Source organism: Drosophila simulans, chromosome 2R, assembly GCF_016746395.2.
Source record: "Drosophila simulans strain w501 chromosome 2R, Prin_Dsim_3.1, whole genome shotgun sequence".
Taxonomy (NCBI): domain Eukaryota; kingdom Metazoa; phylum Arthropoda; class Insecta; order Diptera; family Drosophilidae; genus Drosophila; species Drosophila simulans.
Window position 1 is genome coordinate 6,258,129 of NC_052521.2, and position 25,957 is coordinate 6,284,085.

General features: G+C 49.4%; 11 protein-coding genes across 17 annotated transcripts; 5 read left to right on the plus strand and 6 right to left on the minus strand.

Annotated features, from left to right (window-relative positions):
- Window positions 1-187: 187 nt before the first annotated feature.
- Window positions 188-3,354, minus strand: LOC6733606 (F-box/LRR-repeat protein 2). The gene is made up of 3 exons (XM_002080624.4): window positions 3,064-3,354; window positions 1,670-2,929; window positions 188-1,606 (listed from the first exon to the last, which is right to left on the minus strand). The coding sequence occupies exons 1-3, from the start codon at window positions 3,112-3,114 to the stop codon at window positions 848-850; spliced, it is 2,070 nt and encodes a 689-aa protein (XP_002080660.1). The 5' UTR covers window positions 3,115-3,354; the 3' UTR covers window positions 188-847.
- A 292-nt stretch (window positions 3,355-3,646) lies between these two features.
- Window positions 3,647-5,164, plus strand: LOC6733607 (dynactin subunit 2). The gene is made up of 3 exons (XM_002080625.4): window positions 3,647-3,823; window positions 3,902-4,823; window positions 4,882-5,164. Exons 1-3 carry the CDS (start codon window positions 3,788-3,790, stop codon window positions 5,064-5,066), a joined length of 1,143 nt encoding a protein of 380 aa, XP_002080661.1. The 5' UTR covers window positions 3,647-3,787; the 3' UTR covers window positions 5,067-5,164.
- A 206-nt stretch (window positions 5,165-5,370) lies between these two features.
- LOC6733608 (protein transport protein Sec31A) lies at window positions 5,371-10,568 on the plus strand. 4 transcript variants are annotated; one of them, XM_016167672.2, is made up of 12 exons: window positions 5,371-5,526; window positions 5,716-5,931; window positions 5,996-6,959; window positions 7,022-7,265; window positions 7,324-7,436; window positions 7,579-7,635; window positions 7,743-7,845; window positions 7,990-9,413; window positions 9,473-9,580; window positions 9,643-9,969; window positions 10,036-10,107; window positions 10,174-10,568. In XM_016167672.2, the coding sequence occupies exons 2-12, from the start codon at window positions 5,735-5,737 to the stop codon at window positions 10,360-10,362; spliced, it is 3,798 nt and encodes a 1,265-aa protein (XP_016026566.1). In that variant the 5' UTR covers window positions 5,371-5,526; window positions 5,716-5,734; the 3' UTR covers window positions 10,363-10,568. The 4 variants fall into 4 exon arrangements, with proteins under 4 accessions (XP_016026566.1, XP_016026568.1, XP_016026565.1 ...); XM_016167674.2 differs by having other exon boundaries at window positions 7,746-7,845; XM_016167671.2 differs by lacking the exon at window positions 7,579-7,635.
- On the minus strand, window positions 10,498-12,021 carry LOC6733609. Of its 2 annotated transcripts, none has more exons than XM_016167232.3 (2): window positions 11,146-12,021; window positions 10,498-11,091 (listed from the first exon to the last, which is right to left on the minus strand). In XM_016167232.3, the coding sequence occupies exons 1-2, from the start codon at window positions 11,900-11,902 to the stop codon at window positions 10,586-10,588; spliced, it is 1,263 nt and encodes a 420-aa protein (XP_016026570.1). In that variant the 5' UTR covers window positions 11,903-12,021; the 3' UTR covers window positions 10,498-10,585. The 2 variants fall into 2 exon arrangements, with proteins under 2 accessions (XP_016026570.1, XP_016026569.1); XM_016167231.3 differs by having other exon boundaries at window positions 10,498-11,094.
- An 8-nt stretch (window positions 12,022-12,029) lies between these two features.
- On the plus strand, window positions 12,030-12,397 carry LOC6733611. The gene has a single exon (XM_002080629.4). The coding sequence runs from the start codon at window positions 12,121-12,123 to the stop codon at window positions 12,352-12,354; it is 234 nt and encodes a 77-aa protein (XP_002080665.1). The 5' UTR covers window positions 12,030-12,120; the 3' UTR covers window positions 12,355-12,397.
- Window positions 12,342-13,884, minus strand: LOC6733612 (MRG/MORF4L-binding protein). Its single transcript, XM_002080630.3, has 2 exons — window positions 12,672-13,884; window positions 12,342-12,619 (listed from the first exon to the last, which is right to left on the minus strand). The coding sequence occupies exons 1-2, from the start codon at window positions 13,084-13,086 to the stop codon at window positions 12,429-12,431; spliced, it is 606 nt and encodes a 201-aa protein (XP_002080666.1). The 5' UTR covers window positions 13,087-13,884; the 3' UTR covers window positions 12,342-12,428.
- LOC27206155 (guanine nucleotide-binding protein subunit gamma-1) lies at window positions 13,175-14,890 on the plus strand. Of its 2 annotated transcripts, none has more exons than XM_016167675.3 (2): window positions 13,175-13,294; window positions 14,093-14,890. In XM_016167675.3, exon 2 carries the CDS (start codon window positions 14,113-14,115, stop codon window positions 14,323-14,325), a length of 213 nt encoding a protein of 70 aa, XP_016026571.1. In that variant the 5' UTR covers window positions 13,175-13,294; window positions 14,093-14,112; the 3' UTR covers window positions 14,326-14,890. The 2 variants fall into 2 exon arrangements, with proteins under 2 accessions (XP_016026571.1, XP_016026572.1); XM_016167676.3 differs by having other exon boundaries at window positions 13,185-13,294; window positions 13,909-14,890.
- Window positions 14,891-16,601: 1,711 nt separating this feature from the next.
- LOC6733614 (T-complex protein 1 subunit theta) lies at window positions 16,602-18,775 on the minus strand. The gene is made up of 3 exons (XM_002080632.4): window positions 18,616-18,775; window positions 17,406-18,436; window positions 16,602-17,340 (listed from the first exon to the last, which is right to left on the minus strand). The coding sequence occupies exons 1-3, from the start codon at window positions 18,673-18,675 to the stop codon at window positions 16,791-16,793; spliced, it is 1,641 nt and encodes a 546-aa protein (XP_002080668.1). The 5' UTR covers window positions 18,676-18,775; the 3' UTR covers window positions 16,602-16,790.
- A 476-nt stretch (window positions 18,776-19,251) lies between these two features.
- Window positions 19,252-22,626, plus strand: LOC6733615 (WD repeat-containing protein 43). Its single transcript, XM_016167677.3, has 7 exons — window positions 19,252-19,617; window positions 19,671-20,200; window positions 20,257-20,742; window positions 20,801-20,929; window positions 20,986-21,135; window positions 22,208-22,305; window positions 22,365-22,626. Exons 1-7 carry the CDS (start codon window positions 19,315-19,317, stop codon window positions 22,526-22,528), a joined length of 1,860 nt encoding a protein of 619 aa, XP_016026573.1. The 5' UTR covers window positions 19,252-19,314; the 3' UTR covers window positions 22,529-22,626.
- On the minus strand, window positions 21,154-22,182 carry LOC6733616. The gene has a single exon (XM_039291639.2). It carries the CDS (start codon window positions 22,101-22,103, stop codon window positions 21,195-21,197), a length of 909 nt encoding a protein of 302 aa, XP_039147573.1. The 5' UTR covers window positions 22,104-22,182; the 3' UTR covers window positions 21,154-21,194.
- Window positions 22,615-25,887, minus strand: LOC27208705 (glucose-6-phosphate isomerase). Of its 2 annotated transcripts, XM_016184270.1 has the most exons (6): window positions 25,422-25,887; window positions 25,145-25,282; window positions 24,317-24,899; window positions 23,737-23,976; window positions 23,146-23,674; window positions 22,615-23,090 (listed from the first exon to the last, which is right to left on the minus strand). In XM_016184270.1, exons 2-6 carry the CDS (start codon window positions 25,276-25,278, stop codon window positions 22,900-22,902), a joined length of 1,677 nt encoding a protein of 558 aa, XP_016026576.1. In that variant the 5' UTR covers window positions 25,279-25,282; window positions 25,422-25,887; the 3' UTR covers window positions 22,615-22,899. The 2 variants fall into 2 exon arrangements, with proteins under 2 accessions (XP_016026576.1, XP_016026575.1); XM_016184269.1 differs by having other exon boundaries at window positions 25,145-25,887.
- Window positions 25,888-25,957: the final 70 nt, after the last annotated feature.

A 25,957-nucleotide genomic window follows, 5' to 3' on the forward strand; every position in this document is an offset into this window, starting at 1 on the left:
GTAAATATTTAATTACTTTCGAACATATCAAAGTTGGTTAGTCGAATTATTTACAAGAAGAGAGCAAAAGCTTGTAAATTTTCGGAATACCTTTCCATAATGTAAAAACAGTCATTTGATTAACATCTATTTAGTTTCTACATCGAATATTGTTCTTCAAATATAAATTTACTAGACACTCATTAAGTTACTTAGTTATTTTTTAACGTTTTATTTACAAATACATTAACCATTCAAGTTCGGTTGTCTCATTAACGATTTTATCGTATAAAGCTTATAAGAAGTGACAGTGACTTGTTGTAAAGTATGCAATTACAATTACCACAACGTGTTTTCAAAAACTTCATTTTTTGGCTTTTCGCTAAAACTGAATTAACAAATTTTCAACAATATAACTACTAACGAATTAAATCAAGTTAAATACTCAACAATAAAAAACAACTTTAATTTAGGTAACCGATCACAAAATTTACAATCGTGTATACTTATCATACGATTCGTACCTTACAAAAAATCACAGTTGAATGCGGACAAACGTTACGTACGAAAATTTAATTGCATTACAATCGAGACTTGTAATTTTGCTAATCTAACGTGCGCGGTTAGTGTAAATTTAAGTGTACATATATGCAAATACAACAATGTCTATGTATATGTTATATATATGTTATATATGTATATGTTTGTTTATTTGACTAAAGCTTTCACAACTATAGCCCAGCTGCTGGGGGCCGATAGATAAAAATAAATATATGTGGGTTGTTCCGACGGCTGGGGCGATTGACTAGCGGAAGTTGTACAGCTGAAAGTAGTACAACATCAAGACAATGAAGATTGCGGCAAAGTATCAGTAATCGAGTCGCTTTTTCAGGCGGAAAAACTCGGCGTTGTCGATGCTTGTCAGATTGTCCATGTTCAGGTTGCGCAACGTCTTCACGCCAGACAGTCTCTCCTCCAAGTCTTGGTACATGCTCCGACATCGATAGATTGACAGCGTCTGCAGGCAGCTGCAGTTGGTGATAATGGCGTCCAGCGTGTGCTCCGTCAACTGGCTGCAACCGCTGATGTGCAGTGCCTTCAGGCGGGGCAACTTAGCCGTTACCACCTGGATGGTCTTGTCCGTAATGTTGTAGCAGTCGGATAGGTCGAGCTCCTCAATCGATGGACAACTGCTGGCCATTGCCTCCATGCCCAACAGCGAAATCTGCTGGCAGTTCGAGAGCATCAGCCGCGTCAGCTCGATGTGCTTCAGCCCATATTTCAAGGATACATCACTGATCTTATTGCAGCCGCGCAAGTTTAGCGATCGCAGACCCCGCAACTGCTGAATGTTGTGACCCTCGAAATCATCCTCTCGTATCAGGTTCATTTCGTAGGCGGCCAGCATGGCCTGCTTTCGCCGGGCATCCCGAAAAATCTCATCCTCGGCCTTGCTCCTGAGCGATATCTTAATGGACTGCAGGGAACCCGCCAGGCTGTCTCGTTCCGCCAGCGTGTACGAGTACGGCGGGTAGAAGTTGTCCATCGACGACACCTGCGAACCCGACTGCTTGCGAGTCATTTCCAGCTTGGATATGTTTATGCCTGTGAGGGCTGCATCGGTTAGCTATATGTAAATAAAACCAAATTACAAGGGAGAACTTATGTTTATCGCAACATTTAGTCTTACCCCACTGCAGTGCTCTAAAGAGAGCTCGCGCAGCCATCGCAGCTGGCCGATGACCGACTGGATAGCCTCATCGGTGGCTCCAATGACGCAGAGATTCAAGTGCAGTGATCGCAGACATCGTAAGTTACTGGCAATTGCCTTGATGCATTCCTCGCCGATCCGAAGGTATGACACGTTCAGCTCCTGTATTACTGGATTCTCCTCGCTAGCGATGCCTTCAATGATGCCGCTGCTTGTCAAGTTGTCGCAGTTTGAGATGTCCAGACTTTTGAGACGCTTCAGCTTGGCCAAGTGGATGGCACCAGCATTTGTAATGCTCGGGCAGCCGTTCACCTTCAAGTGCTCCAGCTGCGGATTAGTTTGTACCAAGGCGGCCAGATTCTCATCGTTAACACACATTGTGGCCGACAAATCAAGCGCACATAACTGGGGCTGTGTGGCTAGAAAGTTCCGGATTGTGGTGCAGTTAAGCTGTCTGCATCCGGCCAAATAGAGACGCTGCAGCTGAAGATTGAGGTCGCAGAGGGCCAACAAAGCCTGGCCAATCAGGGTGTGACTAAAGTTCAACACGCGCAACGTACGTCGCTGCAGGTTCAGAATGGTGAGGATGAACTTGAACGTGAGCACAGACTCGCTGGGCAAAACGTGATCCGAGGAGCTGGTAGCTGGGTAAAATCTGCGATGAATAGCATTATGAAAGGCTATGTGACAGCCGGACATGTTGATCGCTTCCAGACTGGGCATAAACGATGTGAGACGCATAAGAATGGCATCCGTGAGGTACCGGTTTTCGCACAGCGTCAGCTCCTTGATGCCGGCCAGATTGCTTGCCAGGTCGTTTAGATCAGGACAGGAGTTGTTGTAAGAGTCCAGGAAAGAGCCGGACATGAACAGCGGCAGACAGCGCTTAAGCGACAGCGAATGGAGATGGGGCAGCACTCCCAGCATGCCGTAGAACTGCTTGTCGTTCAAATCCACATTGTCCAGAGCCAGAGACTGAGCGGTCCTGCCCATGAAGCGCATCAATTCCTTCACTTGTCCCAGTGTCACGTCCTCGAAAAGGAAGTGCTGGAAACGCCGCTCGCAGCGCATCAGATCCACTCCAGGACTCAATTGATCCGATAGCACCACCTTGGAGAAGCAGACTCGCGTGCGCTGGTTAAACTCCGTCTGATCCAGCGCCGCATGCCATCGCTGGCAGGTGGATCCTGCCGCTTGTAGGTCCGAGTAGCCCAGATAGCTGAAAATCTTCAAAACAATCTGGGGGTGGAACAAAAAAAAAAAACAAAATCAGCTGACTGCCCTAACAGGTATATGGATATGCAGATATAGATACGCTCGAAATGATGGATTGGTCACGGGACCGCAGCGGTCCGTTCACATTATATGCTCACCTCCAGCGGCAGGTCATCGTATCTATGCAACCCGTACTCTAAGCCAGACATTACTCTATTGTTTTCGGATGCAAAATGTCAAGTTTAGCACAACCAACTAGCAGCTCCCACCGCTCACTCACTTCGCCCGCAAACTACCCGAAAACTACAGTGTTGACTAACTAGTACCTGTGCTAGGTACAGTAGGACCGTGCCTATTTGCTATCCTAGCTGGTCTATAAAATACCAGAAGAAAAATGTACCTCCATTGATTTCCCAATTGGAAGTGGATTATTGAATTATTCACCAATTGCTTATGAACAATTTTAAATGTATGTCGTTTTCTCTAAACTGAAAATAGATTCAATTGGCACAAAAAGCTTTAATATATTTTTAAAAATGGTACAAGGTACAATGAGTAAGTACACCTTATTAACATGAAGTATAAAATACAATCACTCAATTCGAATTTTATTGTAATCAAAAAATATATTTTGCAATACTCTTCTTAGCTTATTAACCGTTACAAATAATAACTGACTTTTTTAAATTAACTTTTGTTAAATACCTCTGTTTATAAATATACCATGGAAAGCGACATTTGGCATTTGTGTGGTATCCGCGCACGGTAACTTTTTTTATGACATCAGATTGGATTGATTGTTGTAAAAAAGGATTTTTGCAAGGTTTGTAATTATTTTGCTGCCAAAGGATTCCGGACACCGCCGTCGACGTGCCCACAATAATGGCCGATCCCAAGTTCCAGAACCTACCGGGAATAGTAAGTCGGAACTCCGCACCATGGCAGTGACGTTTGAGCTTTCGTTTTTGGTATTATGTATGTACTATATGTTTTTAGGCTTATGACCAGCCGGACGTGTACGAAACTCCCGATGACCCGGAGCTTGATACATCCGACTACTACGAAGAGGAGCCGGAGAACGAAGCCATCGAGCGACTGCACATCTCGCCGAGCGTCGCTCACAAGCGCTTCAGCGGAGCAACGGTCGAGGGGAGTGTGGACTTCACGGATCGCATTGGACGCCGCATGTGCCGAGGATACGATACCCGCGGCTCCAGCGACTACGAGCTGGTCGGCCAGGGCGAGAAAGAGACGCCGGTGCAGAAGTGCCAGCGCCTGCAGATTGAGATGAACGAGCTGCTGAACGAGGTGGCCGCCTTGCAGGTGGACCGCAAGGTAGCCGACGAGGAGAAGCAGTCGTACGATGCGGTGGCCACGGTTATAAGCACGGCCCGAAAGGTGCTGGAGTCGCTGAAGCTGGAGCAAGTGCTGGGCAAAGAGCAGACGCCTGGCAGTAAGCAGGTGAAAGCTCTCATTAGCCAGGTGGAGGAGTTCAAGCAGTCCGGCGTTCTCACGGCCATACCCACGCCTGGCACCGATCTGGCGGCCACGGCCCGCGTGGCCAGTCTAGAGCAGCGACTCTCGCAGCTGGAGAAGGTGGTGGGCGCGCACCCGGACAAGTTGAGCCGCCTTACCGCCGCCACCAACACCACTAATGTACTAGAGGCCGTGCGACATCTCAGCACCAAGGCGGCCCTGATACAGCCCGATAAACTGGATACCATCGAGCAGCGCCTGACCTCGCTGGCCGGTAAGATGGATGCTATCGCCGAAAAGTCCAGCGGCAGTGCCCAAGACGCCAAACGAGATCAGAAGATCACGGAACTGTACGATATCGCCAAGCGCACGGAGCCCGTGGTGGAAATATTGCCGCACGTCATCGAACGCATGCAAGCCCTCGAAGCCCTCCATAAATATGGTAAGCAAATCTATTTAACATTGTGCTTGTTTCTGTAACTAATCAACTTGGTCTGCAGCAAACAATTTCGCCAAGATCATCGCAGAGATTGAGCAGAAGCAGGGTACCATCACCACTAGCCTGGTGAACAACAAGGAGTTGCTGCATTCCGTACAGGAGACTTTCGCCCAGAATCTGGAGACTATCAACACCAAGGTGGCCAAGGTGGAGCAGCGTGTGGCGGCCATTTCGTCTGCCAAATGAGTCGATGCATACCATGCGTATTAAATAATCATAGCTTATATTTATGAAAGATACCTATAATAAAGAGATCTACATTCGAGTCCTTTTCAAAAAATAAATGCAATGTGATCTGGAATTTAAAATGAGCACATGATAAATATTAATATTAAAAGTTCGATGGAATAAATCTTTAAATAATATCGATTGCCATTTTAAATAATTTATGAAACTAATAAAAACTATTTTTAAAGTTGCACATTTAAATGGAATATTCAAATTGCATACCGTTAAACTCACAGTATATTCGGCCAGCACGCATTTGGTATTTTAGTGCGTGCCCAATGGTATATTACGTTGGCTCAGAGCACGGTCACACTGGCCGTTCCTACGGTTCTTAAAAATATTAACGATTCCAGTTAAATTCAAGATCAAAAAGTCTCGTTGCAGCGCAAGCGAGTACGAATTGCATTCACAATTGTGTGTAAGTTGCGCAATTAGCATACTTAAACATACTTAAAGCCGGGCGGACAGTACTGGGCCACATCTGCAATGGGGAAGCCAATGGGAAAAAGTGATGACGGGGCTTACTCCAATTGGACGTGACACAATTTCGTTCTAAACTTGTACCCCCCATAATATTTGTGTTTTTTCGCTATATTTGCACGAGCAGCACGAAGGGACATTGCAAGATGAAGATTAAGGAACTGCAAAAGACGGTGAACATCGCCTGGTCGCCGGCGCAGCAGCAGCAGATTCTCCTGGCCGCCGGCACCGCCGCCCAACAATTCGATTCCAATGCCAATTCCACTCTGGAGTTGTACTCCCCGAACTTCAGCGATGCCACATACGATCTGGAGCTGAGGGCCAGCGTGTCCAGCCAGTACAAGTGAGTTTTGGCTTTCAATTTGTGGATCAAGAGTCGTTCACAAAACCGTCTTTTCAACCCGCAGGTTCCAAAAACTCATCTGGAGCCCAGTGGGACCACACCCCAGTGGCCTGATTGTGGGCGGCTGCGAGGCGGGGCAGATCAACATATACTCAGCCGACAAGCTGCTAGCCGGCAAGGAGGAGCCGCTTCTGAAGCGCCAGGACAAGCACACAGGCGCCGTTAGCGGGTTGGACTTCAATCCCTTCCAGAACAACCTGCTGGCCTCATGCGCCTCCGAATCGGAAATCTTAATCTGGGACCTCAACAACCCGGAAACAAGCATGAGTCCCGGCGCCAAGACACAACCGCTGGAGGACGTAAAGAACGTAGCGTGGAACCGGCAGGTGCAGCACATTCTGGCGTCCGTGTTCAGCACGCGCTGCGTTATCTGGGATCTGCGTAAGAGTCAGCAGATCATCAAGCTCTCCGACTCGCAGTCGCGAGTGAGGTGGCACGCTATTGAGTGGCATCCGGAGGCGGCGACGCAGGTGTGGCTGGCTTCCGAGGACGACCAGGCGCCAGTGGTGCAGCTGTGGGATCTGCGATATGCCACGGCTCCAGCCAAAACATACCAGATTCATGAGCGCGGAGTGCTGGGAATGTCGTGGTGCCTGCAGGACAACGATCTGATGGTTTCGTGTGGCAAAGATAACCGCATCTATTGCTGGAACCCCAATACCAAGATTCCTGAGGGAGAAATCCTATCTGAGGTTGCCACCACTGCCTCCTGGTACTCCGATGTGCAGTTTTGCCCACGAAATCCGGCTCTGATAGCTAGCGCCAGCTTGGAGGGAGCAGTTTCCATATACTCTCTACATGGAGGCACTCACCACCTTGTGCAAACCGCCAACAAGATTGCTGACTCGTTTCCGGGCATGGATCAGTTTGCCCAGGAGCCAATTCCACAGCAGGCCACGCAAGTGGTTTACCATGACCTGGCGCACGCTCCCAAATGGATGAAGAGGCCCTGTGGCGTTGCCTTTGGAGTAAGTTAGCTAGCGTCCACAAGTTGATAACCCTATTTAAAAATCCATTTTTTCGTTTTTAGTTCGGTGGCAAGTTGGTCAGCTTCAATGGAACCTCGAAAACGGTCAAGGTCCAACAGCTAACCACCGAATCCGCCCTTGTGGACCGGGCCAATGCCTTGGAACGCTCTCTGGTCGATGCCAACTATTCGGATTACTGTCGGCAGCGAGCAGACGAGACACCGGATCAGCATGGCCGCTACATCTGGTACTTTATCAAGGCGAACTTCGAGCTTAATCCCAAGGAGGAAATGCTGAACCTTTTGGGTAGGTCCACTCGATGCGTACGCAGCCACATGAGCTAAGATTTTGTATTACTTTTAAGGCTACAACAAAGACGACATCGATAGCAAGTTCAACAAGTTTATCAAGGAGACGGATGGCAACTCGCATTCGGATGTGGATACTCTGACGACCCGCATCTCGACACTGACCCATGTAAGTGCTCATTAGACATTGTCTTATCAGTCGAAAAAGAAAAACAAGCAGCATTGCGCACACTTTCGATCTTCCACGTATGCTCATCTTGCTCTGTATATTTCTATCCGATAACATAACTCATGCTATGCCATTGCCGTAGAGCGACTCTTCCGAGGTCGAGTGTGATCAGAGTACAAACTATAGCACCGATAATTCGGTAAGAGCTTACATGCCAGGCTCTTAATCGAGGCCAACAAACTCAAAGCAGCTTTTTCTGGGCACAATTTGAGGTGTATTCTTATACGAATGTTATTTCTTACCCAGCAGACGCAAGATAACAAGTTTGATGGCAATGCAATCGACTCACAAAATCACAACGACTTTGCCACTCCCCCAAGGCCGCAATTCAAGGTTCCCAGCGGAGATCGTAAGTAATACACATGCCCACTTAGTTTGGTAACTTTTTATCTAAACATTAATAACGTAAAAGCTTTTCTTTTGGGCGAACTAGTTCTAACTTGGCCAGCTAGTAACATCCAGTTGTTAAATGATCGAATTTCTACATTTGCAGACTCAGATAGCCTGATTGCCGAGGCAATACTCACTGGCAATGTGGACGCTGCCGTGGAGCTCTGTCTGGAGGCGCAGCGCATTCCCGAAGCCCTGATTATTGCCTCAACGGCTGGCATTGAGACTCTGAACCGCACGCAAACGCGCTACCTGCTGCAGCAGAAGAACGAGCTGTCGCACGTGATCTCCGCATTGGTATCCCGCGACTGGCTGGACTTCGTCAACAGATGCACTGTGGACTCGTGGAAGGAGGCCCTGGTGGCCGCGCTCAAGCACAGCGAGCGCAAGGTGGTGGACATCTGCGAGCGACTGGGCGATCGCCTCTTGAGTGAGTGTGCCTCCAGCGCCGAGTTTACGCGCAACGCCATGCTCTGCTACATTTGCGCCGGCAGCATCGACAAACTGGTCACCGCGTGGTACCAGTTGAAGCGGCTGGAGCAGCAGAACCCGGGTTACAAGCCCAACACCACAGAACTGCAGGACTTGGCTGAGATGGTGATGCTGATGTGCAAGTCGTTGGAGCAGCAAGGCATATCCGTGGACTTGGCTGGTCGCTTTGCCGGCTTCCTGACTGAGTACGGCGGTCTTCTTGCGTCGCAGGGTGCTCTGACTGCAGCCCTGCAGTACATTACCACCTTGGGCGGAGGAGCTGCCAGCGAAAGCGATGTTCTGCAGAGCCTGCGAGACCGGATAAACAACGCTGTCAACCTGGACTACACCCAGCCACAGGCACCAGTCGCTGCTGCGCCACACGGCTACCAACAGACGCGCGGTCGGGGATCGTTCTCGCAGCCACAGCCTTCGGCTCCCATTCCCTACGGCCAGCCGCCCAATCAGTATGCACAGCCCAGCTGGCCCACGCAAGTGCCTCCACTACAAACAAGCTACCCAGGAGCCCAGCAGCCTCAGGCTCCGCCACAGATATTCAATCCGCAGCCTGTAAAGCCAGAGCCCCTAGCCCAACCACCGCGCCCACTCAGCAATGCCAGCTCTTCAGGTGGTCCGCCGCCAGCAGGAGGCGCATCATCCTCCGGCGGATCGGGTCTTTCTGGCCGCTCCAAATACGTTTTGGACCCATCTGTAGCAGCTCCAACCAGTTCCTACGGCATGCCGTACAATCCAGTGCCGGCCCCCGTTCCATCGGCGGTTCCATTTGGCGGCGGAGGAGTGCCTGGGCCCGCACCCCAGCCAGCTAGCGTGCCAACGTACAACAGCAACGCATTCAACACGAATCCGATTGCGGCTGCCCAACCTTACAACCCTTCGCCATTCATGCCAGCTCAGCAGAATCAGTTCGTGCCCGGCGTGAATCCCATCGAGACAATGCAACCGCCAGCTGCGCCACCAGTTATCCAGAATGTGCAACGCAATCCCACACCACCACCCGGCTGGAACGATCCTCCTGCACTGAAATCTTCGCGAGCGGTAAGTACTGTCTTACCAAATATCATAGGCTTTATCCTAATTGTTTGCTTCTCTAACAGCCTAAGCCGAAGCCGGTGGTTGAGCCAAGTGCTGCAATCTTCCATCCCCTGTTCCCAGTCGACCCTAATCAAAACCAGAACGGTTATGTGGACCCCTCTCAATATCAGGTGGGATTTCAAAGCGGATTATTGCTCAAGAAGTAGATCAAAAATGTGTTTACTTTCTACAGCACGCAGCACCACCTGGAGGAGTGCCCAATACGTACTACAACCCGGCTGCCTTCAACAACAATCCCCAGCAGCAGCAGCAGCATCAGCAATCATATCTCCAGCCTCAGCAGCCAGCCTCTGGGATTCCGAGCCAGGGAGGACTTCAGCAGCAGAACTGGCAGGGACAACAGCAAACCATTGGCTACACCGAGCAGCCAGCGCCCATCCAGCAACAGCGCCAACCGGCGCCGCCCAAAGAGAAGCCACCACTGCCCGAGGAGTACATCTACTTGCAGACTGTGCTGGAGGAGCTGAAGAACCGCTGCCTGGGCGCGACCAATGATCCGGTAAGTGTATTAATAAATGATCCATAAAGAGAGCCAACTTTATTCTATATCTGTTTGAACTTTAAGCGCACAAAACGAAAGTTTGTGGATGTTGTCAAGAGGCTCGAAAATCTCTACGACTGCCTGAGAGATGGAAAGGTGAGAGCTGCTGCCTTAGATCGCGATTCAATTGCAATTCACTAATGGCACTTACTTTAATTCCAGCTCACTCCCACCACGGTGCAATATCTGAATCAAATAGTTCAGTACATTCAAATATCCGACTATGCCAATGCCCTGGAAATCCACACGCAAATCGCCTTCGGAACGGACTTTGCGCAGTGCGCGGGCTTCATGCAGGGACTGAAGGTCCTGCTGCAATCCGCATCCGAGCTGCAGTTGGTTCTGCGCTAGAGCACCGTCGCCGGGCCGCATCCAAGCTCACTAAACGTATATTCTTATTGTGTCTTCAGATATCGATGTCTTTTTTGTTTTGTATACAAAGTGTGGTTCTCTGCGTTAGTTTAGTCTGGGATCGCCAGATGAGTGTCAAGTTATTCCGTGTATTGAAATATATTTCCACTTAAATCGCAAATAGACATATGCATAAATAACAAAAAGAACATTGTACATGCTTTCACAACAGCTTCGGCTGGTTCCTGATATTCTCCAAGTCCAGTTGAATATGTGGCGAAGAGGCGGTCGCCGCCATGGGAGATTGTGGACACACCGGCTCCAGTTGCTCCTCGGGCAGCAGGCGGTATTTTTTGAGATACTTGTACGACGCATTGGATATGTCGTTGGGACTTTGCGCGTGGCCGATGTTGTCGATCTGACGCAGTGGCTCCGGATTAGGGGACTTGGGCGAGGCCCCCAGGCGCATATCCTTCATCAGCTCGTCCACGGGCTGCCGCAAGTACTTCAGCGCCAGCTCGTTCATCACCAGGCTCTTCTCGGTGTTGGGCTTGGCTAGTTGGGGGATCCGCCTTCCCTGAGGCGTATTGGCCCGATAGCCCGTAGATTGGGCCATCGGCGGATGTGGTCGGGGAGACGGAAACTGCGGAATCACTCGTGCTTGTGGCGGGGGCAGTGGTTCCTCCTCCTCTGCTATGAAATCCTGCATTATGGGAGACAAGCGTCTACCTGCTAATAAAGATGTTTTATTGGATTCTTTTCATACAGATTCAACGTACCCACCTTGATTGGTGGGCAGAATATCGCACTGGGTGCCAGTGGTACTGCTGGCTTTTGAGATGCCTTCGGGTTTCGCTCGCTGCTGTTGCTCCAAAATCATCTCGCAGAGATTCCGAAGCTGTTGCTGCTCATGGCACATGGACTCCACAAGGGTGACCAGGGACGCCAGGTCACTCTTATTGGCCAGGTTGCTGACGTCGATGTCGGAGTAGACAACCTGGGGCAGTGATTTTCGCGGAGGAGATGGGTTGTAGGGATCGGTCTGTGTGCCAGCACAGATGGTAAGGACATCCGTGTTGGAGGAGCTGGACAAGCGCCTAGATTGATATGCCTGTTGCTTGGGCTCGGCATTATAGCCAGCACCAGCATTGCAGTTCACATGATTGGTAGTCTGCTGCGCGTCGCTTGCATAGTTGCGATCCCGGGGCATTACTAGGTACTCCTTCGAGGAGCACGGACTATTGCTGCTGGGAGCGGTGCGTGGGCCCAGTTCCGTGGCCAAAATGGGCGAAAAGTTGACCCTGGGCAGCATTTGCTTCTTCCAGGACGCGAAGGTGGGTGCAGCACGAGGAGATGACTCCTTATGATCCTGATGTGGCTGCTGCGGCTGCATCTGCGGATCCTGCGGCGGCTGGCCAAACAATATGGACACCTCCGGCACGGTGGGCCCTATAATCTCATTGGTGTGGCCCATGGGCACTGCTGCACTCGGCCTGGGCGCTAGTCTGGGCAGCATATCCTCCGTTTCGGGCACAAACATTTGGAGCGTATTTGTTTATATTTGCCGATTAAATTAAATTCGAGCGGGAGAATCTGTCCAATTGGAACTCGATCGACTTAGGGGTGGAACTAGGGCTGACGTAAAACGCCAACTTATCGATACTGTATCGAGTGGACCCACTTAGCCAAGTTTCCAAGTGCACGAGTCACCCTGCGGGCTGTGTGTCATAGCAAAAGCTGATATTTCTCGGGGGAAAAATGCCTGTTTTGGAGCACATCAAAGCCATGGCCGAGACTCCGACTCCAGCTGGGAACAGCCCTGCACCGGCAGACGAGAATGCCCCGCCCCAGGCAGTCCGGGAACTGACGCAGACCGATCATCTCAACCGACGCCTTCTCAAATCGCTCCTGGAAAACATGCAAGCCACCGAGGTTCTGGCGCAGGAGAACGGGAACGGCTCCAACGAGGAGGACAACGATTTCGAAGAATAAATCCTTTTATTAGAGTACAGTAAAACTAGTGAGCTAAAACGGATCAACAATCGTCAGTTTCGGGCGGGGGCCACCTATATGCGACGGCGCTTGTTGCTCTGCACCGGCGGCGGCGTGGTGGAGGGGCTGATGGACTCGTTGGACATGGAGCCGCGTGTGCGCTTGGCCGGACGCTTGGGCAGCTGCTCCTGCGACTTGGCGACGGGCTTCTTGTCGCCGTCCTTGGCGGAATTCGCCGGTACCGGCGCTTTGGTTGCAGGTGGAGCTGTAAAACATGCATAGTTACAAGTGAACCCTGATGATAACTAACGAACTACCTTTGCCATTGGTCTCTGCTGTTGGAGGCGCCGACTGTGCCTCTGCAGCCTCCTCGTTGGCATGCACCTCCACCGTCTTTTTGGTCTGTAGCGTTCCGTAATCCTGCTCCGGCAGGCTGAACTCGCGCTCCTCGTTGGGAAAGGGCAGCGACTCCAGATCGTCCAGTTCCTTCAGCTTGTACATGGTGCCCAGGTGGCGCCAGATCAGCTCGCTGGGCATTTCACGATTCAGCGACTTGGACAGACGCTGGACAATGCAGGACATGTAGAAGTGCTTGTTGATGCCCACCGGGCGCAGGCCCTCCATTGCGTGGAACAGCTGCAGCTCCTCCTCGGCGGACCACTCGTGGTCGAGGGCGGCCGGCAAGGGGGCCGCCGATCCGGCCACAGCCAGACCCTTGTCCTTGGCCATCATATTGCAGAGCGCATGGAACTAATAAATGGTACGAATTGTATGTTTTTCTGCGCGAATATTAGCGATGGCCGCTGGCGCGCTCACGCGCCCGAACTATCGCCGCGCGGCACATCACTAGTTTGGGTGTGTATCCACTTTTATTCGTCAACTTTGCTGGATTTTGGCCCGTAGAGTTCGAGAGTAAAAAAAACCATTTAAGCCGGAGCTGGTAATTAACAAATAGTGTGCCAATATAGTTATGTGTTGTGTGTGCATCCGTCGAAATCTTCACTTTTCCACTATAATCCCTCTGCTAACCACACGGCGCAGTACGCCTTCGTGTGTTTGTGTGTGTGTTCTCCTTCCCTATTTCTGCATAAAAAACTAATTTTGGGTGTTCCCAACGAGTTGAGCAGTGTTTTTTGCACATAACTCGGGTTCTCCATGAGCTGGCACGAGTAGCGCCCCACCGCCCAACACCACCACGCCCACTTGGGGTCAGTTAATAACCTTGCACTTGTTCGCGTCAAGGCTTCCAGTTCGACTGGAAAGTTAATCAGCAATGCGATCGATGAAACCAATGCCTGCGTTCGGTTCTTCACATGTGCCACAAAATAACACATATGTATGATGCGTAGTGTGACTCACCAGCTATCCTAACTTCCCGCCTAGTACTAAACACTGACTAAACTACACCAATCTACCAACTATCTCTGTCTAGAATCGCGAAATTGTACACATATGTATAGCTTTGTGTCGCCTGTTCGATGTTGTGCCCGTATGGGGAAGCCTGTACAAAGAATGAGATATCTAAACTACATATAACCAACTTGTTATTTCCAGCCAGCCATTAAGATCCATCCAAACCAGTATACCCAGAATCATACGATAAGATAAGCCAAAGCCAAAGACCAAGCCCTTCGGCGAAGCCACACAAGCACTAGCAACCAAGCACACCACCCCAAATCCACTATCCCGTAATTGCATTTCCCAGTATCCGTAACACTGAGAACCTTTTCAACCATAGGCCTATCCGAGACAGCCATCATGGACGTAATGTCATCATCCCTGCAGCAGCAGCGCGTCGTGGTGGAGCAGCTGCGTCGCGAGGCGGCCATCGTCCGCCAGACGATCTCGGAGTCGTGCGCCAAGATGATGAAGTACATCACGGAGCACGAGCAGGAGGATTACCTGCTTACCGGATTCACCAGCCAGAAGGTGAATCCCTTCCGCGAGAAATCGTCGTGCACAGTCCTCTAAGGAGGCGGTGAGGATTGTCCGCCGTTGCCGAGGAGTCAGCGATCGCCGGCGGACGTTTAGCTTATTTTTAGTTTAGCAAGATGGATTAGGACGCAAACGTGTGTGGAGTACTTCCCCAGTACCAGTCAACGCCACCTGGAACAATATATAGTTGTGCAAGAGCCACAAAAGCTACGATTGTCATAAGCAATATCATTACAAGAAGTTTGAATTCCAATTCTAGTTCCAATTGCGAGGAATATATATATATATTTGAATCGATATATCAATGTGTACCAGCCACGTTAAGAAGTAATGTCCGAACCCAGAAACACAAACTCAATGTCAAACCTAAATCTATATCTAAATCTAAATCGAAGCATTTGTTCCAAAGATATCAGAGTTGTTTCCTTCCCGATGAGTAACGCAGTTAATGTACACGAATATCCCAACTATAACGACAATTAATGCGCTGACTATAGCACCTACTACTCTACCCAAACCGAAATTCTATATATACAAAACTATCAACTTAATCCGACATACAAATTTATATCAATAAACGCAAACTCAGTCGAAACGGAAATACATATGTTATATTTTGCCTTCTTATTTCGAGAAATATCTGTTGTATTTGTTGAAAATTGAGAAGATAACGAGGCGAGAGTAAGAAGGACAAGTTGTATTGAAAATATATGTATTTTGAAGCTTATTAACCACCAGCGGGTGGATCGACACCACAAACAACAAATGTATCTTATTGAATTACTCAAAAGCTTTAACACGAAGCAGAAATGCTACCCACAACAACAAGCTAGTTGAACTTATCGCAATATTTAGTGCGTTTATTATCCAGTTTTTCTTAGTCAAAGTATATAACGAACGTTGCAGTAAGCGACAAGAGCATATATAATACCAAGTAACTTCAAAATGTAATCAATATTTATCTCTTAGCGTAGTTTCTCCATTTTAATTCACTACGGCGTAGCAAGCCGATATCCAATCCAATTCAATGAAAGCAAAAAGTTTCGCAAGACCAATAACTTATTTCATTTCGTAACAACACCACCATACCAATGTCCTCAGAAACTCGAAAACTGTCCGTTTCTCCAGTTTGGCGAAAATGTCGAGAAGAATGTGTGATTCTTCCCCCTCAAAGGCACCCATTCTAATCATAAATGTGAACGTGTTGAGCGCAATTAATTGAAGTGTTATTGGCATGAGAGAACAGTAACCACACAAGCAAGTTATTTTTGTACAAACTAACATGGCATAGGGCACCTTTGTTCGGTATTGGAATGATAGAGGCAATGATTATCCTGTAGGGAGAGCACGCGGATGATATCAGCACACACCCAGTCGTACATACACACATGTTGCATCCCGAAATTACGATTCTCGTCCCTCTGAGACGGACTGTCCAAGTCGCCAGCTCAGTGTTGATGGGAATGGGGAAGGTATAGTTTATTCGATCGGTTCTTCCAAAATTGCATTTAACTAGAGTTTTTGAATTGGCGGTGATTTTAGTTCTTAACGTAGGAAAATTCAGACAACGTTTACTTAGTAGCAAGAATCACACGTTTTTGCAGACGGCATTTTCTATTCGGAAACCTGTATAAAAGGTTTTGAGCTCCAGTTTGCTGTCGTGAGCAAACAGCAAAATGTGGTCCAAAGCCGCCATTGCGAAAGGCTTTCTTGGGAGCCGCCGCCCCATCAATCGAAACTGCAGTCGGTTACGGGAGTCCTCCTAGTTTCTGCTTAAACATTCCGCATAGAACAGTTTTCGATCCAACGGACACTTCGCATCCAGACTTTTTAGTTATACCCCAAAGTTATCAGCCCGAGGACAGCCGAACCATCCAATGGAGCACGGATGGCTTGGTTTCGTCCTCAGATGTGTCATTTTCTATAACTTATCCATAGAGGGCAAATCGCATTTGGAAAGAAAGGGCATTAGATGCACACGTACTCAAAACCAATCATGTTCATCGAATACACTTTAACACCTTTTATTCACTTCAAATGAAAAGCGACAACGAGATCGTATTTTATTCGAAAATTAATACAACTCTTTTGCGATGCAAACGGGGACGAGTCCTCACAAATATTATTGAAATGTATCTGCGAATAAGCATTTGAAATATTGTACTCAACAAAATGAATAATCGTTTGCTTAAATTTCAAAAATAAAAAGCGATAACTTACTTAGATTCGTTATCTAGCGGTGGCACCGGGTTCGGTGCGAAAAACCACGTTGTTTTATTTCGAAGGACCCCCCAAAGGATCACGCGTTTCAGTTCAGTTTTCGTAAGTTAAGTTTATTAATACAAGAAACTGTGTGCATGGCTGTGTATGTTGGTGAGAGTGTGAGAGTGGTTAATGAAATTTATAATTTCCATGGGACTCGTTTATGAAAATACAATGCACTCTTTGTGGGAGCGGGAGAAACTAGTTATAGTAGGGAGCACGAATCACAGAGGAGCCGCTTAACTCTCGTCATCGCTGCCGGCAGGTTGTCGCACCTTGGGACCTCCGGCGCGCTTGGCCATGATGATCTGGTCCACCTTCAAGATGGTTGCGGCCGCGCCCACGGCGTACTTGAGACCCCAGAACTTGGCCTGGTACAGATCGAAGAGCTTTGCCTTCGTTGTGTCGATGGTGCTGGCCTTCTCGGCATCAATGTCGAATCCGATTGTCTTTCCGGCCTCGGTGTTGTGGGCCAAATACAACTGGTTGACGATTTCCGTGCCATTGATGCCGGAGTTCTCGGCCAGAGCCTTGGGGAAAACTTCCAGCGCGTTGGCGAACTTGCGCACGGCGTACTGGTCCAGACCAGGCAGAGTATCAGCATAGGCGGACAGCTGGGTGGCCAACTCGATCTCGGTGGCGCCAGCTCCGGGCAGATAGCGGCCATCCCGGGTCAGGCACTTGAAGTTGTTAACAGCGTCATCCAGGGCACGCTCAATGTCATCCATGAAGTTGTCGGTAGCTCCACGGATCACCACGGTGGCAATGCGCGAGTCCTTGCCCTCGTTCCTGCAATGATTCAATAAAAAATTATAATGGTCTTTTCTCTAGGTCAATTTAAATTAAAATCCCACCTGAAGGCCACAATTGTGGTGTCTCCCAGTTCCTCAATGCAAACTTTGTCGCAGTAGCCCAACTCCTCCTGACTGGGCGTGGTGATGCGCGGCAGGACAGTGGCGTTCACGGAGCGGCTCAGGCGACGCAGGTCGAACTTGGAGTTGAGACGCACGGCCATCAGGCCGTATTTGTTGAGGAAGTGCAGGGCCATGTCGCCGACCTTGCCGCCGGCCACAACCACCTTCACACCTGCATCGGCGATCGCCTTGATCTGGCTCTCCAACAGGCTCTCTTCGCCGGAGGAGAAGCTCAACAGCTCGTCGGCCGACTTAATCAGCACTGTGCCCTTGGTCTCAGTTTGGATGATATCGACGGGGCAGGAGAAAATCACGATCTTGGCCTTCTCTGCGTAGGTCACATCGCCTTCTACGAAGCGCTTGAAGACCATGCCGCGGACCACCTCAGACTTGGTCAGTCCGCTGCCCAAGATCTTGCAGATGCGAATGTTGTCCACGTTGAAAGTGCCCTCATCCGGCAAGATGGAGACGCAGGCCTTGCTCACCAAATCGTTGAGGAAGTCCTCCTGACCGTACTGCTTCGACATAATCGATGTGCGGAGTACCTCCTTGACCTTCTCCACATTGCGATAGTCCTCGATCTTGTGGCTCACCAGAGTGGGCAGGATCTCGAGGGCCTTCTCCAAGGCCTTCTCATAGCCATCGGAGATCTCGGCAGTGGTGATGCCCAGACGCAGCAGCTCCTCAGCGGACTCCAACAGAGCTCCGGCCAGCACCACCACGAAGTTGGTACCATCGCCCACCTCGGCATCTTGCATTTGGCTGGCCATGACGATCAGCTTGGCGGCCGGATGCTCAACATCCAGCTCCCGCATGATGGTGCCGGCATCGCTGGTCACGAACTGCTTCTCGATGTGATTGATGATCATCTTGTTCATGCCATTTGGCCCATAGGCGGAGCGCATGGTCTGTGCGAACTCCTTGCAGGCGCTGATGTTGCGGAACACCGCCTCCTCCAGCCCACTGTACATCTAAGGACAAACGTAAAACCATTAAATTAGTCATTTTTCTCTCATATGTGGAGCTTAGTTCCATGAGGATGACTAATCACGCGCCTCCCCGAGACGGCATGTTTTCTTTTTAGCCGAATCTTAATGAAACCGATGCCCGGCGGACTCCTCGCAGAGTTATTCCTCCTTGTTGCACTCACCCGGGCGCCATCCTTCAGCATCTGCGACACACCGGGAGCCTTGGGAACGGATAAAGCCATTTTTGTACACAGATTTCAATTTCACACGGAGTCAGTCGGTAAATTCCAGCTAGAGTTATAACCTCAAAGTGGCCGCGAACATTCTGGATGGGATAGCGATGGCACTTGCCTATCGATTATCGTAAACGGTGACTGGCGCTTTTTTATTTTTATTTTACATTAATCTAGCTTATTTTTTGGTTTTTGAACGCATTTACTTAAATAATCCAGGAATAAGTATAAAAGTTACTTTATCTTCAAATAAATAATATTTACAGTTGCAAAAGAATTTAGTAATATTAAGATTTGAGGAAATTTTAAAACATTAGGTTTGAGGAATACCCCAAATACAATTTGAGTAAAATATTTCCGAGACAATAGCCACTCCCAACATATTTAGGTATTTATTTAAAATTCAAAACTGAAAAGTTGATTTAAGAAATGCACTATCCCATTGGTTTATTATATTGTTCATTCATTGAATTTTGTTTGTATATAATATGATTAATCTTTCAAGGGTATAAGAAACGTCGGTAGATGCAATTCAATCGTGAGTCGTGCGTGACACTTGAGTGATGATGATTGCATGCAGTGCGACGAGCGTGAGCCGATGTAAACACTAGCCTTAGCGCCCATCTCTAATTCAAAACATAAAAAACGATGTCGCTGGGCAAGAAGCACGTGTTGGGGTTTTCGCCCAATGGTGGCCAACTATTTGCCTCGGTGGACGAGCAGGGAGTTCTGCGGATATGGAACACAGAGACGAACACGCTGTATCAGGAGTTTACGCCCAATCTACAGTTATCCGGGTCGTGCACAGCGCTCACGTGGGTTTCGGTGGCCGGTTCCCGACCCAAGAAGTCGCGGAAGAGCCTGCACGCACAGGATGCAGGTGATCAGCTTCACATTGCTCTGGGAACGTACAAGGGCTCAGTGGTTATATACTCATTGGCCGAGGGAAAGGTGAGTCGGTCAAAGAACCTTAAAGGCGAATAAACCACTATCAATCCTTGCAGATTTCTCGAACACTCAGTGGTGACAGCCATGATGGACCAGTGACCTCAATTACATATGACAACGCTGGTCACCTGTACACCGTGGGTGCCGATTGTAGGGTTGTCGTTTGGTCCTTGACGGATGAGCGCTCCATCGCCGAATGGCAAGTGGGACCCGAGAAGCCCCAGAATATAGTCTACCTGCAGAAAAGCGGCACCCTGGCCATTGGCTCCCGACAGCTAAAGGTATACGATATCAAGACAAAGGAGCTGGTGGAAACGTTCACCGGCCACTCGGGCGAAATAAACACCATCAGCAGCGTGGCGAGCACAGATGGCACTGAATTCGTTTTGACCACCGCCAAGATGGAGCGCGTAATCTGCTTCTGGAAGATCGACAAGAAGGGCAAGAACAAAGCCTCCGCCTGCACACTCCTCATGGAAGATTTGGCCTACTGTCTGACCAGCGAAGTGCGCGACGATGGTCAGCTACGTGTGGCCAGTGTTACCCGAAATGGCATTATACACATTTACCTGTTGAATGTAAACAGGTAGGTCATGTGAATACACGCTTCGCTACACGTACTGAATAACTATGTCTCCACAGTTTATCCGCAGAGAAGTTCGTGAAGCCCAAGGTTTCGCTGCAGATCGTTTCCGATGGCGCCGAAACAGTGGAACCACTTCTAGCAGTGGCGGCACACTTTGTGACAGACTCAAATCGCTCCCACGAAATCCTCTTTGGCTACGGAAGCCGCCAACAGCTGCAGTTTGAACGCTATACGCCCAACTATGGCGAGAAACTAAACGTTATTGTGCGCGCCGATCCCAAAAAGCGGTATGCGAAAAAGAAGGGAAAGGAGCAGCCGGGCTACGTGGCCGCCACCAAGGTCCAGAAGCCCATTGTAAACCAAAAAAATGTGGAGTACAACAACGCCCTGCCCATCTCGCAGAAGAAAGTGCAAAACGAAGTGCCCATGGAAGCCCGACTAGAACATCTTAAAATCCAAGAAACCAAACTGAGTGGCGGCAAGTTGTTGACGCAGAGCAAGACGCAGCTGCTAATGCAGGCATTACACAGCAAGGATCAGGCGTAAGGGATTGTCGAACAATGGCCATAGATGTTTGTTTTAATAGAAGTGTGTTTTCAGGATGATACAAGCCGTTCTGAGCACCCAGGATCCAGAGACGATACAGTTGACCTTGGATCGGTTACCGCTCGATTATGTCAATCCCTTGATTAACGAAATTTCCATCCTGCTGCAAGGAAAGCACGCGAGGTAAGTGTTTTCCGTAGAGCCCTATTGAGTCTTTTTCTAAAGAAGTTATTTTACAGTGTTCGCTCCGCCCTGCGTTGGCTGCACGTCCTGACCTCCACCCACACTAGTGTCTTGCTGTCCGAGGACAAGGAGGCTCTGCGCGAAAAAATGGCCGTTTGCCTCGGCGTGGCGGAGCAGCGCATGCACTGTCTATCGGAAGCTTTGCAGTAAGTAAAATTGGGGAATTGAAAGACACAAAACAAGGGTTTTAATAGTGAAATAATGTTCAAGAGCCGGATTTCTTTGAATTTTTCGGCTTGATATTATGCTTGGGCTTTTCGATGGTGCCGTGGCGACACTCCGAGATCGCAGCGAAGAAGGTCAGCTTGGTGTGCAGAATGGTGTCGATGTAGAATCGCTGAAAAGTGAACGAGTTGAGGCATCGTTCGCCCAGGCCGTAATAGAGCGTGTTGTAACCCTCGAAGCGGTAGGTGATCATCACGGGATAGTGCTTCAGTAGAATCTTGGACACGGAAATGATGAAACGCACCTTGGCGACGGCCAGGGGATTCGGACAACGGGGTGTTGGCCGAGAGAAATGGGCATCGACAAAGAGAATGGTTCCCTTTTGGGCCACCTCGTGTCGAATCGGATTGCTGATCACCACGCACTTGGTGTCCGGCGACAGTTCCCAGCGACTGACGAAATCCCTAATGTCGGCAATGGCATTGGAGTACTCAAAGTCCCCGATGGTCAGCATCTTGCGCGCCAAGCCACTGGATACGGAGTCCGCCGAAACGCCAAGGCCACCCGTGTAATGATTTGTGATCGAGGGATCATCCTCTCCGTTGGCCACAACGGTGTCAGTGAACACTGAAGAGATCAGGCTGATGGAGGACATCTTTTGCCTTTTCGGAAAGTTGTAGATAAAAAGACCACGCGGGTCTGACTCAATAATGGCCACGGCTTCGCAGAGTGTGCCCTCGATCAGGTCGATGATGCACTGCATATCAGCGTCATCGCAGGCTGGCTTGTTGCACTGGTTGACTAAGCTGGATATGCTGGGTACTATGGCAATGGGTAGGGCTCCGCCTGGTCCCAATGCTGGGGCGCCACTGCCTGGACTCGGTGGTTTCTTGCTGTGGGGGCTGGAGATATCCATACAGCTAGCGCCATCATTGCACAAAAGATCCATTTTTGAAATCTGGCCACGACAAAATTTAGTAATGCGTGTACTCCTATTATTGTTATATTGGCAATGTTGATTTAACAACTTTTCAATGCCTTCTTTCTTTTAAGAGTAACCGGGCGAGTCAACCTGATAATTAACCAGATGAACCGGAACGCGGTCAGTCATCTCAACGATAACAATGCCCTGATCCTGGACGAAGACCCAGGTAAGTTATCAAGTGGTTCTCTTCGCACAAGGCTCGAGTCTTAATTCGCTTGCTTGCAGATGAGCCCCAGTCCGAAGCAGAAAAGAACTGGAGCGATCTGGAGGAGGATCAGCCAGACAGCCCGAAGAGCACATTGGAAGACGAGCTGATGGCCGACGACGACCTGGCGACCGACGATGGTAACGCCGACGCAGACACAGACTCTGACGTATCCCAGGATTAGACAGCCTCCCCGTAATTTAAGCTTAAAATCAATTCCCTGCGCCGCGCCGCGAGTAAATAAATTAGCATTGTTTTTCAAACACAGGCTTTTACATCGAATTCATAAATTTTTATTTACGGTTTTAAACTACGTGCAACAACGAATAGTGAGAGCCTAATTTTGGTCTAATTCCGACACGAGATTTCATCGATACGCAAGCAAACAAACATGACCAATTCATAAATACACTTGAATAATGTGCCAATAAACAGGGGGCTTGTAGCTCGAGTATACATAAGCGGCGGCTACTGAATAACAGCTCAGAAACTACTAACAATTAGAGCATTTGTGTAAACATTTCTTTTTAATTTGCAACAAATAGCCAGACATGATTACTTCCAATTGGCTTTGATGAAGTTAATTAGGCCGTTCGTGGAACTGTCGTGCGTGGAGACCTCGTTGCAGTGGTCCAGCTCCGGCTCGATGGCCTTGGCCAGCTGCTTGCCCAGCTCCACACCCCATTGGTCGAACGAGTTGATGTCCCAAATGATGCCCTGAACGAAGATCTTGTGCTCGTACAGCGCTGCAAAATCAATTGACATTAATAAGTGCTTGTGAGCTGGAACAGTGAGACGTACCAATCAACGCGCCCAGGGTGAAAGGTGAGACCTTCTTCACCACAATCGAGTTTGTGGGCCGGTTGCCGACGAACACCTTGTGGGGCAACAAGTTATCCAGCTCGTTGCCGCACAGACCAGCCTTGGACAGCTCGGTCCTGGCCTCGTCGACCGTCTTTCCGGCCATCAAAGCCTCCGTCTGGGCCAGGAAATTCGACAGCAGAATCTTGTGGTGCTTGCCGCCGGCAATGGGATTGTGTGTCTGGGCGGGAGCGATGAAATCGCAGGGGATCAGGCGGGTGCCCTGGTGGATGAGCTGGTAGAAGGCGTGCTGGCCATTCGTGCCCGGCTCGCCCCACACAATCGGACCAGTGCTGTACTTGACGGGCTTGCCCGACTTGCTGACGAACTTGCCGTTGCTCTCCATATCGCCCTGCTGGAAGTAGGCGGCGAACCGGTGCAAGTACTGATCGTAGGGAAGGAGGGCATGTGTTTCCGCCTTGAAGAAGTTGGAGTACCAAACGCCGAGCAACGCCAGGATAACAGGAGCCTAGGAAAGCCAATAGCATGGTTAACTACACTCATTTTCCTTAACTCTCAGTTGAGTCTTACATTCTTCTCGAATGGTGTCGTCTTGAAATGGTTGTCCATGAAGTGAGCTCCATCCAGCAGTTGCTCAAAGTTCTCAAAGCCGATGGACAGGCAGATTGACAGTCCAATGGCCGACCACAGGGAGTAGCGTCCGCCCACCCAATCCCAGAAACCGAACATGTTGGTGCTGTCAATGCCGAATTCGGTGACCTTTTCCTTGTTGGTCGACAGGGCCACAAAATGCTTGGCCACGGACTCAGGCTAAAACGAAACAAAAATAGTTGGTAAATATAGGTCAGACTAAAATGTAGTGATGTAACTATTTGCTTTGGCTGCATTATCTATTTCATATTGGGAAAATTTAATTTGAATTTGAAAGCCGATTTAGCCTTTGATTAAGTCATAAGCTGTATTTAGTCACATTTATAAGCATATTAAATTGATTTAATAGCTTGAACATGTGAAAATGCCTCTTATGATAAGAAAAATCACTGGAGTGTCCATCATATCGCATCGATGGTTCATTGTATTAGTTTGGTTATCTTTGCTTAAAGCGCTATCAATGAAGGTCAATTAATGTTCGACCTTTCGCTGTACTTACCTCCTTGGAATGCTCCAGGAGCCAGGTCTTGGCGGAGGTGGCGTTCGTAATGGTCTCCTGGGTGGTGAAAGTCTTTGAGGCGACGATGAAGAGGGTCGTCTCGTAGTTGACCTTCTTGAGGACCTCGGCCAGATGAGTGCCGTCGATGTTCGACACAAAGTGGGAGTGGAGGCCCTTGCCGTAGGGCTTCAGCGCTTCGGTGACCATCAGCGGGCCCAGATCGGAGCCACCGATGCCGATGTTGACCACGTCGGTGATCTGTTTGCCGGTGCAGCCGCGCCACACGCCGGAGATGACCATGTTGGTGAACTCCTTCATGTGGGCCAGTTCGGCGCGCACATCGGGCATCACGTCCTTGTCGTCCACCAGGACGGGATCCGTGCCACGGTTGCGCAGGGCCGTGTGGAGGACGGCGCGGTTCTCCGTGATGTTAATGTGCTGGCCGGAGAACATGGCGTCCCGCGCGGCGTTAACGCGGCGCACCTTGGCCAGGGCGAGGAGCAGGTCCCAGACCTCGTCATTGATGCGGTTCTTCGAGTAGTCCAGCAGTATCTCGCCATCGTTCTGGGTGTGCAGGCGCAGGCTGATAAACAAACGAAAAACATTTGACCTCAGAGCAAGTACGATTCGGAGGTCGTTGCTGTGACCTTACGCAAGGACAAATCGAGTGGCGGCGACACTCGACAGCCGATGGTGAAAGTGAGAGTGGGCAAAGCGCAACTCGATGAATAAACGATTGCCGATGGGGGATACACAAATGAGTGTATGTATGCGGGAACTAGATACGTAACTTCCACCCTCGGAGGCGAAATCGACACAAAAACCCACCTGTATTTTGAGAATCTCTTGGAGTCCTTCACGAACAGGTCCTTGATGTTCAGGTCCTTGCCCTTGGAGTCGTAGTACTCCTGCAGCTTCTGGAACGCTGCCTCCTGGTTGAGCGGAGGAAGTGGGCCGGCCATCTTACTTCAGTTATCCCAAGCAGAAACAGCAGGCGGATGCGGAATAGAAGGGCAGGGGAGGACTATTTAGCACTCGATGCAAATTAGTAGCACACGGAGAAGAGAGCACGGGCGAACTGCTTCGACCACTCGCGACACTTCACTTATAATAGCGGATCCGGCTGCTTAGGCGTCGGGTAGTTCCTATTATCTGGCTCCGGCAAATCTCCAGAGCACCGCACCACAACTTCGCCGTGTTTGCTTTTGATAGGTACTGAGCGGCTGCCGATTTTCCAACGTCCTTTCTGGAATTCGCGAGCACCTTTCAATGTCAAATGAAAAACAAGTGAGTGTTGCCACGTCGGCCGCGCTCTTGTTTTGATGTGCCGATCGGTTTGGAGTGTGTGCGAATTTACTGTGTGGGCCGCGTGGAGATGGACTGAAAATCTCCTGCTCCTAGATCGTCTGCACCGGTTGGCAAAAGGACATAAACTGGAATTTTCAAAACGAATTAACCGCCGCTAACGGCATAATTTTATCTCGATGTGGCAGCACGCTCGGTGTTCAGGGCTGTCAGGTGTCAATGACTATCGAATAGCACTTCCATTATTTAATTTCAAAAATGTAACAATAAAAAAACATTTTTACTTATTCTTACGCTTTTTTACAATTATTTTAAAGTTACCCGTTAAATTAACGC